Source organism: Bufo gargarizans, chromosome 2, assembly GCF_014858855.1.
Source record: "Bufo gargarizans isolate SCDJY-AF-19 chromosome 2, ASM1485885v1, whole genome shotgun sequence".
NCBI classification, from domain to species: domain Eukaryota; kingdom Metazoa; phylum Chordata; class Amphibia; order Anura; family Bufonidae; genus Bufo; species Bufo gargarizans.
Genome location: NC_058081.1, coordinates 240713590 through 240733982, shown reverse-complemented (window position 1 = coordinate 240733982; position 20393 = coordinate 240713590). Strand labels below are relative to the sequence as shown.

At 41.5% G+C, this 20393-nt stretch overlaps 1 protein-coding gene across 5 annotated transcripts in view; it reads right to left on the bottom strand.

Moving 5' to 3' along the window:
- MAGI2 (membrane associated guanylate kinase, WW and PDZ domain containing 2) overlaps positions 1-20393 on the bottom strand; it is a 974764-nt gene that overhangs the window by 179764 nt on the left and 774607 nt on the right. For all 5 annotated transcript variants that reach the window (XM_044280134.1, XM_044280136.1, XM_044280135.1 and 2 more), the window contains one exon: positions 4685-5326. In XM_044280134.1, coding sequence (XP_044136069.1) covers positions 4685-5326 — 642 coding nt within the window. The remainder of the gene's footprint in view (positions 1-4684; positions 5327-20393) is intronic.

Here is a 20393-nt window from a genome sequence, read left to right as displayed (position 1 = left end):
ACACTGGTATTGCTTCAACTGTTGAAAAGTGTGTTTCATCATTAACTTTATGCCTTTTGGAGATAATTTAATCTTCAACTTGCTTAACTGTTCACAGTAAAAGTAATTGTGACCAGGCATGCCCAAACTTTTGCATGCCAATGTAGATAAAGATATGTTCATAAGACATTGATGGCAGGTTAAGGGTGCAAAATGTTGTGACAGACTTGGACTAAAATGTAGCCATGATACACAAACCCTCCAGCCCACATACATTATTGATCCCCCACCATATAGCCACTCACTTTGTATTTTGATGAACCTGGTTTGCTCACCACTCACTATTGATAGCCTATGATAGGCCATTTAAATCTGATTGGCAAGTATCTAAGACCTCACCTCTATTCCCCACCAATCACCTATTCTGCAAAACTCAGGGCCGGAACTACACAGATTCATCGAATATGTCATGGACACAACTAGCAACTGCTGCGCTGCTCCCACTGGAGGTTAGAGATGAGAGAATCGATTTGTCTCATCAGCTGGACTTGTGTGTGGCTGTACCCGCAGGTGAAGAAGTGTCCCACCTGCCACTAGATTGACAATTTGATGCCTGTGCCACTGCTTGCCAATTTGCCAAGCAAGGGCAAAAGCTCTGCTTCATCTTAAGAGCAGTGATTGTGCAGGCGCTGCTACACTTCCAGGTAGCGGTGTATGCTCAGATGCTGCTCCAAACCCAAAGCAGAACTTCTGCCCTTGCTCAGCTAATTGTAGGAGTGGTTTAGAAAGGAAATGTCAGGACCAGGCTAGAAAATCCAGGCCCGTCAATCTAGCGGCAGGTGGGCACTTCACTTGCGGGACATCCCCCACAGGTAAAGAAGTCCCGCTGATGAGCCAAATCGATTTGTTTAAATCGATTCGGTCATCTCTAATTGAGGATAATGTGGGCAGCTATGCAGTCACCAGTTTCATCTACTACAATATTGATGGAGCTGTGTAGCTCTAGTGCCAACTTCCAGTGCTTGAGCTCCTCAGGAACAGCTGTTAAGTGAGATGCATGGTGTTGGTCCCTGCCTCATTTAGCATTCAGCTCACATAATGGCAACAAACAATCAAACATACCAGCCTACCAAATACATTTACCTACACATTAGAATGGGCTGTTTTAAAAGGAAAGTTTTTTTCCCAGTGGCTTCACTGGTGAGATGACATTGGTTTCTCTGATGCTTTCAGCCTCTGCATTGCAAAGGTTAAAAGCTATGGGTAAAATAGTGACATGCTGTGGATTGAAAGCCGGCAATATCAGTCAGTTCATGCTGTGGGGTCTCTTCACAGTGTGGATGACATCTCTAAAATATCATTCACTTTGCTGTTACTTTTGAATGCTATGTATTTACCACATGTAAATCTCCTGTGGTAGATCTGCAGTATTTATGTCATGTGTGAATCCATCCCTATAGTATCATATGTACCCTAATACAAATCACATATAGCCACATGCAGCCTTTATATACATAGCCAAGTCATATTATTGTGACCACCAGCTAATATCCAGTGTAACCACCGTATGCACCCCAGACAGCAGCTAGACGGGCTGGGAGTGACTCAATAAGGTCCCGGTAGGTTGTCACAGGTGTCTGGAGCCATGCTGACTGCAGTGCATCCCACCACTGCTGGAGGGTGCAGGGGGAGGATCCACAGAGCAAACACAACGACCGAGGTGGTCCCGCAGATGCTCAAGGGTTCAAGTCTGGGGAACTTGGGGGGGGGGGGGGGGGGTCGGCATAGTACTTGGAAGTCTTGGTCATGCTATTCCAACCATGCCTATGTCCATCCTTTCTATGAAGCAGCAAACACGATCCACTGGAGAAGGCAACCCTTTGCCAATCAGTGAAAGTCCAATTCCAATACTGTCGCAAAAATTGAAACCTTTTGCAGATGCAATTTTGTTTGTAAAGGGGCAGTCACCATCCATTTGCAGTAGGGTTTGCTGAACCGTTGCTTTGGACATATATCTGGTAGCCCCATGGTTCATTTTGGCAGTGAGCTTCCCCATTGCAGCGTGTCAGTCCGTCCTCATGCACCTTTGTAGCTGACGTTCACTTCTCACATTAATGGCACGTGGTGCTTCACAGTTTTCACGTTGCTTATTCAAAATGATGCCATTTGTCCATTAATGGCAGCTGCATGTGAACAGTTCATAAATACTGTCACCCTTGTCCAAAAAACAATAATCATCACTTTGTGCAACGCTGATAAATCTCCTCTTTTCCCTATGACAACAATGAGGGATATGTGTGCAGACAGCCTATAACACCTTAAATACCACCAAGCCAGCTTACGACATGTGACTTTCTTTGTGATCCACACGCTGCCATTCATAATAACATAACATGTATACAGTTGCAAGAAAAAGTATGTAAACCCTTTGGAATTATATGGATTTCTGCACAAATTGGTCATAAAATGTGATCTGATCTTCATCTAAGTCAAAACAATAGACAATCACAGTCTGCTTAAACTAATAACACATCAAGAATTAAATATTACCATGTTTTTATTGAACACACCATGTAAACATTTACAGTGCAGGTGGAAAAAGTTTGTGAACCCCTAGACTAATGACATCTCCAAGAGCTAATTGGAGTGAGGTGTCAGCAAACTGGAGTCCAATCAATGAGATGAAATTGGAGGTGTTGGTTACAGCTGCCCTGCCCTATAAAAAACACACACCAGTTTTGGGTTTGCTTTTCACAAGAAGCATTGCCTGATGTGAATGATGCCTCACACAAAAGGGCTCTCTACGAGAAGACCTACGATTAAGAATTGTTGACTTGCATAAAGCTGGAAAGGGTTATAAAAGTATCTCCAAAAGCCTTGCTGTTCATCAGTCCACGGTAAGACAAATTGTCTATAAATGGAGAAAGTTCAGCACTGCTACTACTCTCCCTAGGAGTGGCCGTCCTGTAAAGATGACTGCAAGAGCACAGCGCAGACTGCTCAATGAGGTGAAGAAGAATCCTAGAGTGTCGGCTAAAGACATACAAAAGTCTCTGGCATATGCTAACATCCCTGTTAGCGGATCTACGATACGTAAAACACAAAACAAGAATGGATTTCATGGGAGAATACCATAGAGGAAGCCACTGCTGTTCAAAAAAAACATTGCTGCAGGTTTACAGTTTGCACAAGAGCACCTGGATGTTCCACAGCAGTACTGGCAAAATATTCTGTGGACAGATGAAAGCAAAGTTGAGTTGTTTGGAAGACACACACAACACTATGTGTGGAGAAAAAGAGGCACAGCACACCAACATCAAAACCTCATCCCAACTGTGAAGTATGGTGGTGGGGGCATCATGGTCTGGGGCTGCTTTGCTGCATCAGGGCCTGGACGGATTGCTATCATCGAAGGAAAAATAAATTCCCAAGTTTATCAAGACATTTTGCAGGAGAACTTAAGGCCATCTGTCTACCAGCTGAAGCTCAACAGAAGATGGGTGTTGCAACAGGACAACGACCCACAGCATAGAAGTAAATCAACAACAGAATGGCTTAAACAGAAGAAAATACGCCTTCTGGAGTGGCCCAGTGAGAGTCCTGACCTCAACCCGATTGAGATGCTGTGGCATGACCTCAAGAAAGCGATTCACACCAGATATCCCAAGAATATTGCTGAACTGAAACAGTTCTGTAAAGAGGAATGGTCAAGAATTACTCCTGACCGTTGTGCACGTCTGATCTGCAACTACAGGAAACTTTTGGTTGAAGTTATTGCTGCCAAAGGAGGTTTAACCAGTTATTAAATCCAAGGGTTCACATACTTTTTCCACCTGCACTGTGAATGTTTACATGGTGTGTTCAATAAAAACATGGTAACATTTAATTCTTTGTGTGTTATTAGTTTAAGCAGACTGTGATTGTCTATTGTTGTGACTTAGATGAAGATCAGATCACATTTTGTGACCAATTTGTGCAGAAATCCATATCATTCCAAAGGGTTCACATACTTTTCTTGCAACTGTATATACAAAATCATACCTTTGTCTTGTCCATCTGTTAACTCAGCCCCAACCTGACAGGATGCTGACAGACAGTGTGAGAGGTGGAGACACAGTGTTGCTGAGCATTAGTCCCAGCTCACAAAGTCCTGATGCAGCATCATCATCATGTGTATGGGTGCAGTGTGAGAGCCCCTGCAAAGCTTAGATTTTAACAGTGGCAGCCCAGGTGGCCACCAGGAATATGCATGTTTGGGCAAACTGCTAGTCCAGGCCTGAGCACCCTTTAAAAACCTAAGCTTTTAAGTAAGAGATAGTGTTAGCTTTCATATATTGTTTGGCTAGTCTTGTGTTTTCTAAGGTTGAAGCCAGTACCAAAATATTTGCTAATGCCAAATTAAACTCAAACAACAACAGCAACAAAAAAAGAATCCATATTGAGCAAATTGACAACTATGGTAGAACCACTAAGTGAGTATCTTGTCACCCCAACATGTTAACAAAATACTTGACCACAAGTAGTGATGGCTCTATCAGACTGTTACATTCGCCTTTATTTGTGGCAATTGAAAGCATTGTAAATGTATGTTAGAAATATTGCTATAATTTTAACCAGAGTGGTCAGAAAAGTATAGCATGAAAAAATATTAATGAAATACAATTTTACATGCAAATTAAACCATTATAGCAAAATGTTTACTTACCTCCTCTGTGAATTACCAATGAGGCCTCATTTCCCACAGGACATTCTTTAAGTAATTCTACTACTTCTAAATGGTTCAAATTCTGTACATTCTGCTGGTTGATCTCCACTATAAGGTCCCCTTCGAATAAACCAGGGCATCCCTGAACGTCTAGTATTTGCTTCACTCTTTGTCCAGTTGGACTGTCTGCTATTGTGAAGCCAAAGCCCTGTGCCCCTTTCACAATGGTTAAGGTCATGAGTTCTGCTTGAGTGGCCCCAGAAGAAGCCATTGATACATTATCATCATGTGCAGGTGGAGGTGGTGGAAATGTATTTTCAAGCTGACTATCTGCTGGGATGGAGTGCAAAGAAGGCATTGGTCGTTCTGCTACATCTGGTACAGATTGAGACGTCCTAGAAATGTATTCCAAATAGGTCTCGTAGTTATTTCTTCCATTTACTACTACTGGAGGCCTTTCTATTACTGCCAGAGGTGGAACCAAGCTGCTTGCAGGATCTTCAGGATCATAGGGTAACGGGTATCCTCGACATAGCACCAAGTTTACACTTTGACCGATTGGGACTGACTGGAAGAGTTTGACCACATCAGCATGTGTATGGCCAAGGACACACACTTCATTAATATACACAATGACATCACCTACAAAGAGAAGACAAATGAATGATATAATTATATTACAACAACCATTCAAACGAAGAAAATTAATTCTAAACGTAATAACATGAGAAGTGCCTATGCACTATGTAAAAAAAAGAGAATACCCATTATCAAAAATGCTGAATTTGTCCCAATAACCTCACAGTTATTAAATAGTGCAAACGTGAAATATTTGTACAAAGCTAAAAGACATTTGAAAATTATCTTCAACTGAAAAAAAAAAAATCACCCATGGCCATGACTCAGCCTTGCATTTACTGATCATACTGCATGTAGTCTGATTTCATTCTAGCTCTGATACATAAAAAATCCTAAGAGTCCCATTTTTTTTTCCAGTAATGAAATAAGAAATTGTCACGTTTAACATCTTGCCTTCCCAACCAAGCATTGCTATGGTTTCATTTGCAAAATCCTATATATGGTGATTAGTGAAGGCAGTGATGATGGAAATCCGACGCCCCAAATGTGAATAAGTACAGGAAAGTGCCAACATTGGAAATGAAGCCAATGTTAATTATAGTGTAAAATGTTACATATAAATATCTCTATCAAGAGATTCTCTCATTAACATTTATGATTTTATTTGCCCACACTTTTAAAACATCCGAAAACAGATGAAAAAAAAACTTGTACTGTCATGATAAAAACAAAGAACATCCTCTTATCCTCTTTGAATTCTATGGTTTTAAGTATCAGGACATAATAAAAAAAAAATCTAGTCATTATAAATTGTTAAATTTAGATTAATACAACCTCAGATGAACAACACACAAGAGAATCCACCGCTTTATTATTTATTCAACAAAATGAATCCAAAATGGAAAAGCCATGTGTGAAAAAAACTGTGCACCCCATGAATCACTGTAATCATTTTTGGTATCACTTTATCAGTCTCTTACATCCATTTTCTGGGCATTTTGGCCCACTCTTCCTTACAACAGTTCATTGAGGTTTTCAGTGATTGTGTTGTACATGCTTGGGATTATAGTCCTGTTGCATGACCCAGTTTCGGCCAAGCCTTCTAGCTGTTGGATAAAGGGCCTCACATTTGAATCCAGAATACTTTAGTAGAAGTTTATGGTTGACTTAATGACTGCAAAGTGCCCAAGTCCTGTGGCTGCAAAACAAGCCCAAATCATCACTCTTCCACCACAGTGCTTGACATTATTATTTTTTACAAATGTGGTGCTGTGCATTTTGGCTAAACATCTCAACTTTAGTCTTGTCTGCCCAAAAAACATTGTTCCAGAAGTCTTTTAGTTTGTTCATATGTAAATCTGCAAACTTAAACCATGCTGCCATGTTTTTTTTTTCTTTAGAAAGAAGAAGCTATCTCTTGGCAACCCTCCGGGCTATACTTGTCCAGTCTTTTTCTACTATTTCTGTACTGTCATGAACTTGAACATGTAACATGCTAGCTGAGGTCTATAGGGTCTTAGATGTAGCTTTTGGGTTTTTTGCAAATTCTCTACGCATTGAACTGTCTGCCTTTGGGGTAAATTTGTTTATATGTCCACTCAGGGAAGATTGTCAGCAGTCTTGAATGTTTTCCACTTGTGAATAAAAATTTTCATGGATGAATGATTGACTTCAAATTGCTTGAAAATGGCCTTATGGCCCTTCCTAGAATGATGTGCATCAACAATTGCTTTTCTAAGAGCTTTACTAATGTTTTTCCTCTTTGGTATTGTTTTAACACATGTCTGAATGCCTCAGACCAGCAAACAGCCAAAACTTCTACTTTTATAGAGGAGATGATGATCAGTTAATGATGTTTGATTGATTAGCAGCCCCTGGCTGCTGCTTACCCTCTTCATTCTTATGGAGAAAGTAAGGGTGTATATAACTTTTCACAAACATGTTCTGCATTTTGGGCTAGTATTTGGTAAATAAATAATGGCACAGTGTAATTTGCCGTGTTGTTGCTGTTCATCTGAGTTTTTTTTTACCTAATTAAAAGATCTTCTTAGGACCACAGTTTTTTTAAATTATGTCCTCATACTTAAAACCATAGAATTCAAAGAGGGTGCACTTTGTTTTTCTAATGATTGTATATGGTTGGATGTAGAAGTGACTGTTAATAGTCTACGTCTAGAATGCCCATGGTGAAGTTAAGCATACATGGTAAAGCAAACACTTATGTAAAGTTATAGCAGTTGCCGTATCCTAAACCAGAATCAGTGGGCAAGTAAACATAAATAACACAAAGCAAAAGTGTCTAAAAGGGAAACTGTCACCAGGAAATGCACTGTTAAACCAGGTAGGGTGCCTTGTAAGACTAACTCAGCTGAACATACCTTGTAGGACTAGCTCCGCTGAACATAATGATGCATTTCACTTAGTCATCCGATGCCTTATTCTAGTAAAATATACTGTACTTTTAATCCATATACAAATGAGCAGTTTTTTCCCCAAAGGCATGCTTGAGTTCCTCTGTGTTTCCTGGCTCCTGCTGTTTCCTCTGTCTATCGCTCTCATTTTTGATTGAGAAGACTCCTTTATTGTCATATTGCCTGGCCATGCCAATGAAGAAGAATAGGGAGGGAATGGTAGAGGAAGGCAAAGGAGCATGGGTGCACAGAAGGGTTTGGACCCACAATATGTGCTTAACTGAGGGGAAGGCAAGAGGCAAGATCATTGGCCGATTATTTTTCCCTATGTTCTGCTTCTGCTCACAGTAGAAGTATAGAGAACAATTATTGCAATCCATGTTACTAGTTAAAGCTACTTTCACAGTAGCGTTTCTATTTTCCGGTATTAAGATCCGTCATAGGGTCTCAATACCGGAAAAAAACGCTTCTGTTTTGTCCCCATTCATTGTCAATCCTGCCGGATCCAGCAAAAACGCTAGTGTGAAAGTAGCCTAAATACAATGTGGGACTATCTATTGCATCTTTACTTTACTTCAAAGGTCAGACCTCTTGCGATCAGACACTTATCCCCTAGGATTTGGATAAGGCATACATTTTGTTAGTGTGAAAATGCCTTTAAGAATTTTGTTAGGCTGTAAAAAAACACTGTAAAGTAACAGAAAATATTATTGGGCAAATTTATTAAGACCTGTGTTTTAGAAGCTGGTCTTAATAAAGTCCGTAGTTGGCGTTGGTTCCGCCGAAGTTATGAAGAGGTGCAGACCTCTCCATAACTTTGGCGCATCCAGCACCAGTTCTAAATGTAAGACAACTTTTGAGCTGTCTTACATTTAGACCATTTTCTAAGCAGGTCTATGCTGTGGCCACAATTTTAGACCTGACATGAGCATGGCAAAGTCACAGATAGCGGCGCTACTAAGTTCTGCGCCCTCTGCGCCTGATTTAGGCGTATTTGAGAATTGTAAATGACCCCCTATGTTCTTTATTAAGATTGTCTATCCTAATTTATTCAACCTGAGGGCTGTTCATAGCCACTTATAGGTCCTTTCTTGCTACAAGAACAGATATACATTACAATAAATTAATAATAATAATAATAATAACAAATAATAACACATTTCATTTCTCAGCTGTATTAATTTTCTAGATGCAAGCTCCTACTAAAGTCTATATCATTCTAAGTATTCCTAATATTAATATTATTAGGCAGCAGGTTTGTTTTAAAAAACTATTCATGATGTTGGACAACATTTATGTTATGATGGTGACCCATGCCTGCCACTGCTCCACTTCTATGAGCAGGCACAGGCGTCATGCCAGACCACTGGCCCGCTCTCCATGTTGCTAGGCCGGCAGTCTGGGCCTGTGTGCCCTCCTCTGCTCACCTGCAGTGGGTCCAGCTGCCAGTGTCCCATGTGGACCTCTCTGTTGCAGGCTCCAGCTTGTGTTCTCCTGTAGTTCTTCCTGCTTTAGGGAGTCCATGTGCTACCCAGCTCTTAATGAGCCAGTGTGCATGTCCATAGTCTTCCCTGTCCTATCACTGATCACTTCTGGGTATTTAAGGCATCCTCCCCTAGGGGAAGTTGTCTAAGCCTAGGTTGCTAGTTTAACCGCTGTTTTCTGAACCTCTGCCTAAGAGTTTGGACTACACCAATCCAGACAGATTGTGTACAAAGGGCATATAATAGTCTTTAAGGTCACAAAGGAATACAAGGTAAACTCTGAGCAACTAAAGGCCATGCTCATATTAGCTAATGGTAATGTTCATTAGTCTACTGATCAGGAGGACACTGAAGAACAATGATGTGCATGGCAGTATTGCAAGCTACTGCTCTTCAAAAAGAACATTGTTGTCTGACTGCAGTTTGCTAAAGATCACTTGGAAAGGCCAGTAGACCACTGGAACAATATGTTGTGGATGGATAAGACCAAAATGGAACTTTATGGTTGAAATAGAAGCATTTTGTTGGAGAAAGGAAAACACTAGATTCCAGATAAAAAACATATTTCATCTGTGAAAACAAGGTGGTTGTGGCATCATGGTTCAGTCCTGTTTTGTGGCATCTTGGCCAGGGCAGCTTGCCATCAGTGATGAAAGGATGATTTGTAAATTATACCAGCAAATTCAAATTATGGGAGCTGTACCTCAAGAGATCATAGTCATGCAGCATAACAAGGACCCTACCAAAGAATGGGTACAGAAGAATAAAGTTAAAGTTTAGGAATGGCCAAGTCAAGGGGGTTGTGTAGCAATATATATTGATGACTTATCCTCTCCCGTGAAGCGGTGGTGTAGTGCAATTACAAGTACTCACTCCAAACAATTAATCACTCCATTTGTAGCCACATCACCGTTGTAGCCAGTTATTGGCTGCAGTAGAGTATCTGACCATGTATCGCTGGATGCAAACAGTCCAAAACATGGACACGTAGGATCCATTGTGGAGGACCAAAGCAGAGGGAGCAGGTAAGTAAGAATCTTCTATTTACAGAGACAGGTGGAGGCATTAGATAAAATGTCATTATTCCCAGAGAACCCCTTTAATCCAATAGAAATGTTGTGAAAGGACCTGAAGCTGTTTTGTACAGAGGGGTGGGCTAAAATTCCTTCAAGCACATGTGCAGGACAAAACATTTAGTTGTGCTTATTACTGCGCAAGGCGGTCACAGCACATATTGAAAGCAAAGGTTTACTTTCTGTTGCCACTCACAGACTGTTCTGTTCTGTTCTTGGATCATTTTCCTCAATAAATAAATGACCAAGTTTAATATCTTTGACTTATTTGGTTTATTTGGTTATCTTTATCTACTTTTAGCACTTGCATAACAGTCTGGTGTAGTTTTAAGTGAAATGTATGCTGCAATCTAGAAAATTCTAAAAGTGTTCACAAACTTTCAAGCATCACTGTATACAAAACCCAGACTAAAATAAGTTAGCGCAGATAAAACCTCTGGTTACATATGAAGACAGCAAACAAACATATTGTAGTCATTCGCCTTCACTCACTCCTTTAACTGCAGAGTCTAAAGATCAGCATATTTCATATCGGTAAAGAGCTGCTAATTAAGTACAATGCGGCGCACACATTTCCACATCAATAGGCATGCTAGTTATCTCAATATGTTCTCACATTGTGAATGTCAAATAAAACCAAGAGGAGAACTGTCATTATGAGGCTCAGTCATGCTCTTAAATCAGCCCAAATAATTTTCTTCATCAAAGCATTACACACATCTGCACAGTTCATTGCTCGGTATGCGGAAGCTACCGTCACCATTTCATGGAAACAAGAAAAGCGTATTTTACAATTCCCCATTGCTAACATACAGCTATGACAAAGTGACACATGTAATAGAGACAATGTAAATGATGCAACAATACAGTATAAATGTCCTTCAGCATATCTTACAGTTCTGGTACCACAGCAGGAGTTCACTTGTCAAATCCCCATCTTGAAATGACAGAAGACAACATTTTATATGCACCGACACGTCGTCAAAGCAACTACAGGCTGATGAGGTAATGCAGCTAAGCGTGATTAGTGGCCATGCGTACAGTCAGGAGCTTTAATGCTTCCACACACATTTCAAAGCTTTGAATACTGATAGAGCCGATTAAAATGATTTCCCCTTAGCAGAAAAGTAACTGCAGAGCATCAGGCAGAACAGAATTGACATGCTTCACGTTTATCATCCCTAAAAATGTACACGCAGGAAAGCATTTTTGCATATAAGTGTAGTTCAAATGCTGCCAGCAGCTGTTTTTTCGTAAAATGTTTCCTTTGCTTCTCTTTAACACATCAAGCACTAAAGAATAAAGTAATTTAGCAGTCTCTACCTGGACTGTGTATAAGGCTGGGTGCACATACATCAGTCGTGTCCAGGCAGTTTTTTTTTTGCGGAACCGTACACAACTGATATACAGTGGGATGCGAAAGTTTGGGCAACCTTGTTAATCGTCATGATTTTCCTGTATAAATCGTTGGTTGTTACGATAAAAGATGTCAGTTAAATATATCATATCGGAGACACACACAGTGATATTTGAGAAGTGAAATGAAGTTTATTGGATTTACAGAAAGTGTGCTATAATTGTTTAAACAAAATTAGGCAGGTGCATAAATTTGGGCACCACAAAAAAGAAATGAAATCAATATTTAGTAGATCCTCCTTTTGCAGAAATTACAGCCTCTAAACTCTTCCTGTAGGTTCCAATGAGATTCTGGATTCTGGTTGAAGGTATTTTGGACCATTCCTCTTTACAAAACATCTTTAGTTCATTCAGGTTTGATGGCTTCTGAGCATGGACAGCTCTCTATAAGTCACACCACAGGTTTTTATTATATTCAGGTCTGGGGACTGAGATGGCCATTCCAGAACGTTGTACTTGTTCCTCTGCATAAATGCCTTAGTGGATTTTGAGCAGTGTTTAGGGTCGTTGTCTTGTTGAAAGATCCAGCCCCGGCGCAGCTTCAGCTTTGTCACTGATTCCTGGACATTGGTCTCCAGAATCTGCTGATACTGAGTGGAATCCATGCGTCCCTCAACTTTGACAAGATTCCCAGTCCCTGCACTGGCCACACAGCCCCACAGCATGAGGAACCACCACCATATTTTACTGTAGGTAGCCGGTGTTTTTCTTGGAATGCTGTGTTCTTTTTCCTCCATGCATCACGCCCCTTGTTATAGCCAAATAACTCAATTTTAGTTTCATCGGTCCACAGCACCTTATTCCAAAATGAAGCTGGCTTGTCCAAATGTGCTTTAGCCCACCTCAAGCGGCACTTTTTGTGCTGTGCGAGGAGAAAAGGCTTCCTCTGCATCATTCTCGCATACAGCATCTCCTTGTGTAAAGTGCTTCGAATGGTTGAACGATGCACAGTGACTCCATCTGCAGCAAGATGATGTTGTAGGTCTTTGGTGCCGGTCTGTGGGTGACTCTGACTGTTCTCACCATTCATCGCTTCTGTCTATCCAAGATTTTTCTTGGTCTGCCACTTCGAGCCTTAACTTGAACTGAGCCTGTGGTCTTCCATTTCCTCAATATGTTCCTAACTGTGGAAACAGAAAGCTGAAATATCTGAGACAGCTTTCTGTATCCTTCCTCTAAACCATGATGGTGAACAATCTTTGTCTTCAGGTCATTTGAGAGTTGTTTTGAGACCCCCATGTTGCTGCTCCTCAGAGAAAATTAAAAGAGGAGGGAAACTTACAATTGACCCCCTTAAATACTGGATTCACCTGTGTATGTAGGTCAGGGGTCACTGAGCTTACCAAGCCAATTTGAGTTCTAATAATTAGTTCTAAAGGTTTTGGAATCATGTAGCACCTGCCTAATTTTGTTTCAACAATTATAGCACACTTTCTGTAAATCCAATAAACTTCATTTCACATCTCAAATATCACTGTGTGTCTCCTATATGATATATTTAACTGACATTTTTTATCGTAACAACCAATGATTTATACAGGAAAATCATGACGATTAACAAGGTTGCCCAAACTTTCGCATCCCACTGTATGTGTATGCGGTCCAGCGTCCATAGACTGGTCGCACCAGATAGAAAACCATAGCATAAACCTGCTGTATTTAGTTGCAGATTTTCATAGCAAATTTGTGTCAAAACTGCCCCCCCCAAAAAAAAAAAATCATATCATAGCTTTATTATATATAGTAAACCTTGTAGTTAATGATCATTATACGGTACCAGAAGCGTATACTATTGGTTGCAATAAAATGACAGTATCAGAACAAAACATTAAAAAAACATAATCCTACACACCATATACAGCATAAAAATTTAGACATTTTTAGAAATTATCTAACAACACTAAATGGCACCCTAAAGTGCCAATGTGGGCTACAAAAATCACTTGTCACCAATAATAACAATGACATATTGAAGCTCCCTTCTTTGAGTCTTTACAGCCATTTATTTGAAGTCAGTATGGGTCATTAACACTTCACTGTAGCTCTGTCAATGAGAAAAAGGTTAGCCTTAAAGGGGTTGTATCACTTCAGCAAATGGCTTTTATCATGTAGAGCAGTGGTGCCCAACCATTTTTCGTCTGAGGGCCGCACTAGACTTGGTATAAATTTCGCGGGCCGGAACCAGGTTGCTTTTCCAGAAAGAAATGCAAACGCTGTGAGGGGGCACATGTGAGCCTTACTACTGTGAAGAGGGCACATATCTGGCATAACTACTGTGAGGCGGCACATATCTGGGCATAACTACTGTGAGGAGGGCACATATCAGGGTATAACTACTGTGAAGAGGGCACATATCAGGGTATAACTACTGTGAGCTGTGAGGAGGGCACATATCCAGGCTTAACTACTGTGAGGGGGCACGAGTGAGCATAACTACTGTAAAGGGCACATATCTGGCATAACTACTGTGAGGGGGCACATATCTGGGCATAACTACTGTGAGGGGGCACATATCTGGGCATAACTACTGTGAGGGGGCACATATCAGGGTATAACTACTGTGAGGAGGGCACATATCAGGGCATAACTACTGTGAAGAGGGCACATATCTGGGCATAACTACTGTGAGGGGCACATATCTGGGCATAACTACTGTGAGGGGGCACATATCAGGGTATAACTACTGTGAGGAGGGCACATATCAGGGCATAACTACTGTGAAGAGGGCACATATCTGGGCATAACTACTGTGAGGGGCACATATCTGGGCATAACTACTGTGAGGGGGCACATATCTGGGCATAACTACTATGAGGGGGCATGTGTGAGTATTACATCTATGAAGAGGGCACATATCTTGGCATTATTACTGTGAGGGGGCACATATCTGGGCATAACTACTGTGAGGGGGCATGTGTGAGCATTACGTCTGTGAAGAGGGCACATATCTTGGCATTATTACTGTGAGGGTGTATGTGATGTGTACATGTGTGTAATGTATGTAGTGCAGTATGTGATGATCACACACTGCACTACATACATTACACACATGTATACATCACATACTGCGCTGTCACCTTCTTCTGCAGGTCTACCTTGATGTCTGGTCTTTAGGCTTCAGTCAGATCCTCCACCGCCATGCTTGTGCCGTGTGCCCGACACCACCAGGAGCTGGCCCCTCCTCCTTTCATCTCCCGCCAGCTTCTTCTACAGCAGGGCGCTCTATCTCTATCAGAAGGAGGCACAATGGATATTTCGGCTGCACACTGTGCAACCTGTGGGGCTCAATGAGCATCTTTCCTTTGCTGGCTTTTTGTAGGGTTCTAACATCGGTGGTGGTCCGCCTACACTAATTATGTATGTCTGGATTCCCCCTGTGTATTTTACATACCCCTGTATCATCTTAGCTCATGGGGGCTTTTTATGCTACCCATTTTATGGGTGTAGCGTTCTGGCCCTAACATTGGGACCGGTTCGACCTTAGTATGCTTTTCCATCTGGCATTTTTGGTGCTGGTCAACCATTTGGCTATTGGCCTTATTGCCTGGGTAGCTTAGTCATGATCATAGGTACCCAGGCAACACCCTTTCATCATATATTTCTTTAGGCCCTGCACCTTTCCACCCTATTAACATCACATCTATATACACTTATATTGGCTGACACATGGGCCATTACTCCTGCCACCTTTATTAACACATGCCAATTCCTTGTTTCCTTACGCCTCTTTATATTGCCGCTATAACTCTGTAGTCTGGCCGGGAGTGCATTCAAGCCGTGTCCCGCTCCTATTGGCGGCCACCGCACCTCCCGTCCCGCCCAGTGGGTAGGCCTTCCTCCTTATCTTTCAGGCATGTGGTGCGCGCTTTTACGGCCATACTAGTGCCGGATGCTGCAACACACACCACCAGTGTGGTCGCATCTTTATGCCTGTTAAATTGTGAATATAATTACTGGCCTGATTGATCTCAACCGCCTTCCACTGGCTTCAAATGCCTGCAGTGTCACGCTATGCTGCACAATAATTGCCAGGCTCTTTACATTACAGAGCTCTGCTGCAATCACTGCAATCGATTAGGCAGCTAACAGGGGCATAGCTGGTTTATAGGCAGCTGGATTTGGCTGTAACATCCATAGATGATACCATGCTCATCTTTTGGATTGTTTGACACAAATTACTGCCAACCCCAGGCACTCTGTTTTGTAACACTACTAAGGCGCCACTGCTGAGCACCAGGTGCTACTAACTATTGATGTGACTGACAGGGCTTCATTTTTGCACTGTAATTTGGGTATTGAGACTGTGGTGCACTGTGGATACCAATTCATATTATTGCTCCCTCACAGGCCTTTACATATGGGCCATTTCGTACACCAATTTTTCCCAGTGTCTTTCCCTTCTCCAATACTCTGGCCCTCTAGGATGGGTAGCTTCCTCACAACTATGAGGGCTAGTCTGGTTTACCTGTACTCTTAGGTCCGGAGGTATCTATATCATTTTTTAGCCTGTTTTTGCCCCCTCCGCTCTTTTTTTTTTTTTTTTACTTTTTTACTTTAAATAAAGATTTGTTGTTTTATTTTAGCGTCTACAACAGGCAGTGATACCTTGAATAGTAGGTACCAAAATGGAAGAAGATTCCTGTATATATTCACGTCATGCGATTCTCTTGACAGGTTCGGTAGCAAATAATACACAATATTATTGGCAGGCAAAAGGTGTATCCTGAAACAGTGGATCCATGCCTGACCACTGGACAGGAATGTTAATGGGATCAATAAGGAAACTCATATACTTGGACATACTGGAGGTGGAAAAGACATGGGGGGAATTTATAACTTAGTTTCACAGATACTGGGGGCCCTATATTGAGAAGCAGATGTCAGAGAAGGAAAGACAGAGGATTAAGTGACTAAAGGGCTATAGTTAAGGGGTATATAGCTGAGGCAAAGGTTGACACCTGTGAAGGGGGGGGGGGGGAGGGGAGATGCTTACTAAACTAGAAGTACACTGTATTGGTTCATTTAGATACAGTAAATTACTGTCATAAATATTTGTGATTTTATATATACAAAAACATATAATAAAATATTGGGGAAAAAAAGAAGCAAGAAGAGTCCAATAGTTGGAATCTTGGCTTCTTTCTTTCATAGGATGTCATCCAAATACCTAAATCCAAAGTAATCTTATCTAATCAACTAGCCTGAATGGCAGCTGCCCTCATCTTTAACTATTCTTCCTATAAACCAGTTATCTTTAGAGCTTCCAGCAATACAGTCCTTAGTGGGCTACATACAAATTATGTCTAATAAGCATTGAAACTGAACACACCACATTTATTCAGCCTAGCTTTTATGCTGACATAACAAAACAAAGGCTTCCCAAGACAAAATCTAGGATAAGAGGCAGCCTAATTTATATACTAATCAACTGTCCCATCACGCTTGTATAGAAAATAAATAAAACTCTAAAAAATGGTTAAGTTTAACACATGCAGACTGGAAAAGACAGCGTATCTGAATTATAAAGATATATTAGTATACAAAACATCTTAATACCCCTTATCATTGCTTTCATGGGTTTTTGTCCACATTGTGGAAATGAAGCCAAAGTAACAAAGACATAACGTCTACTTCTTTCCCCTTCACTAATGAAATATTATTATGCTTGGCAGCAATCCAGCTGAAAACTTCCCAAGTGTAAATGAAGACAGAACTGGAACAATTGCTATTTCTCCCCACGGCTCCTACTTTCCAATGTGCCAGTACTTGGTTTAACAGCATGTGTCATTGGAAGGCAAAGCAAGATAACTTGCATTCCCTTCTGCATTTCTGACAGCTTTCCTTTTCACATAATATACAAAAGAAAACTGGCATGTGTCAAAGTATCAGAAAATGTAGAAGGTGGAGTACAACATACTAATAAATATATGGCAGGCACATTGAAAATCATCCCAGCAGCTTATTTCCAAGAACAGTCTACATTTGTGAGAAGAAGGAGGCAACTTGATATCCATGTCGTCACTTTGTTTTATTAAAGTATGTATAAACATAAAATTTATATTATTTACTATGATTTGATAGTTTGAATCACATGTAAACAATATACAAATCTTTTTCTATACATATATATATATATATATATATATATATATATATATATAAATAAAATATCTATACTGTAAGAGTAGTGCTACAAAAAGCATATTCCACCATACAGCACTCCAATAATACTAACATACGGTGACCACATAGCACCACACAAAGTAATATAATCGCTAGGCTATACAATGCCTAAATAATACTGCTATACAATTAATATTGAGATCCATGGAAGTCACATGGTTGTTCACTCCTAATGCAATTCCTGGACCATGCATACTGCACTGGGTTTTATATACAAAGCTGTGTTGCACCAAGAAATAGGAGTCTATAATAATTCCCTACAATTCCAAGGAAATGTGCAAGAGAGTAATAATGACATTATAACAGCTTTGGTTGCATGAGAAGGGCAACATTATCAGACGTTGTCTAGACAGAAACTAAAACTCTATCATTTGAACAAACAGTTGGGTCCTGAAACTGATAGTAATGAAGAGCTGATAATGCATGTACAGCCTCCGAATGGTGGAGTTCTAAAGTTCTCACTGATGTGATCCTGCCTTCAGACATGTTTGCTCGATGTCTCAGGATGTTATAATAACATCACACCTCACACTTTACAGAACCTTCTTAATTGATAATGGTTTTGTGAAGAATATATTTCTTTTTTTTTTTTACTGTTTTCATATTTGTTGCTTTGTAACTTTATAAGGTATCATTAAAAATCCAAGATGTTGGAGGAGTTACAACTATACAATATAAGTGTATTCCGAAACATGTATAATATGTATAAGATGGTGCATATACAAAAAAAAAAAAAAAGTTACAGAATAACAATTTAAACAGTGAGAGTGAGGGCCCTGCCTGTGAGAGTTTACAATCTGCCAGGAATTAGGGGTGACATGATAGAGATACAATTGCTTTTGTGTAACGGTCAAGCCATCTTTTATGAAAAGAGTAGTATACAGAGAGATGCATGAGCCAGTATCACCTATGATCCACCTAACAACTTCTTCTGATCCACAGTGTATAAGTTGAAATGTAATGTGAACTACTGTAGTAAGCATGCGTAAACAGTGACCATGACTGCGCTGCAGCTCCACTGCATTTGGAAAATGACAGACAAGAGCTTTGTTTTTGTGCTGCATAAGGCCTCATGCACACGACAGTATTATTTCACGGTCTGCAAAAACGGGGTCCGTAGGTCTGTGATCCGTGACCGTTTTTTCGTCCGTGGGTCTTCCTTGATTTTTGGAGGATCCACGGACATGAAAAAAAAGTCGTTTTGGTGTCCGCCTGGCCGTGCGTAGCCAAACGGATCCGTCCTGAATTACAATGCAAGTCAATGGGGACGGATCCGTTTGACGTTGACACAATATGGTGCAATTTCAAACGGATCCGTCCCCATTGACTTTCAATGTAAAGTCTGGAGTTCTTTTATACCATCGGATTGGAGTTTTCTCCAATCCGATGGTATATTTTTTAACTTGAAGCGTCTCCATCACCATGGGAACGCCTCTATGTTAGAATATACTGTCGGATATGAGCTACATTGTGAAACTCAGATCCGACAGTATATTCTAACACAGAGGCGTTCCCATGGTGATGGGGACGCTTCAGGTTAGAATATACTGAACAACTGTGTACATGACTGCCCCCCCTCCCTCCCCTGTAGTTAACTCATTGGTGTCCAGTGGGCCCCCCCTCCCTCCCCTGTAGTTAACTCATTGGTGTCCAGTGGGCCCCCCCTCCCTCCCCTGTAGTTAACTCATTGGTGTCCAGTGGACCCCCCCTCCCTCCCCTGTAGTTAACTCGTTGGTGGCCAGTGGGCCCTCTCCCCTCCCTCCCCCTCCTAATTAAAATCGCCCCCCCCTATCATTGGTGGCAGTGGAGAGTACCGATCGGAGTCCCAGTGTAATCGCTGGGGCTCCGATCGGTAACCATGGCAACCGGGACACTACTGCAGTCCCGGTTGCCATGGTTGCTTAGCAATTTGTAGAAGCTTCATACTTACCAGCGAGCTGCGATGTCTGTGACCGGCCGGGAGCTCCTCCTACTGGTAAGTGACAGATCACTAGGCAATGCGCCGCACAGACCTGTCACTTACCAGTAGGAGGAGCGATTACACTGGGACTCCGATCGGTACTCACCACTGCCACCAATGATAGGGGGGGCGATTTTAATTAGGAGGGGGAGGGAGGGGAGAGGGCCCACTGGCCACCAACGAGTTAACTACAGGGGAGGGAGGGGGGTCCACTGGACACCAATGAGTTAACTACAGGGGAGGGAGGGGGGGCCCACTGGACACCAATGAGTTAACTACAGGGGAGGGAGGGGGGCCCACTGGACACCAATGAGTTAACTACAGGGGAGGGAGGGGGGCCCACTGGACACCAATGAGTTAACTATAGGGGAGGGGGGGTGGCCGCACTGACCACCAATGAGTTAAAAACAGGGGGGGGGGGGGGGTCTGCAGCAGGGGGCAGTCATGTACACAGTTTTTCAGTATATTCTAACCTGAAGCGTCCCCATCACCATGGGAACGCCTCTGTGTTAGAATATACTGTCGGATCTGAGTTTTCACAAAGTGAAAACTCACCTCTGAAAAAGCTTTTATGCAGACGGATCTTCGGATCCGTCTGTATGA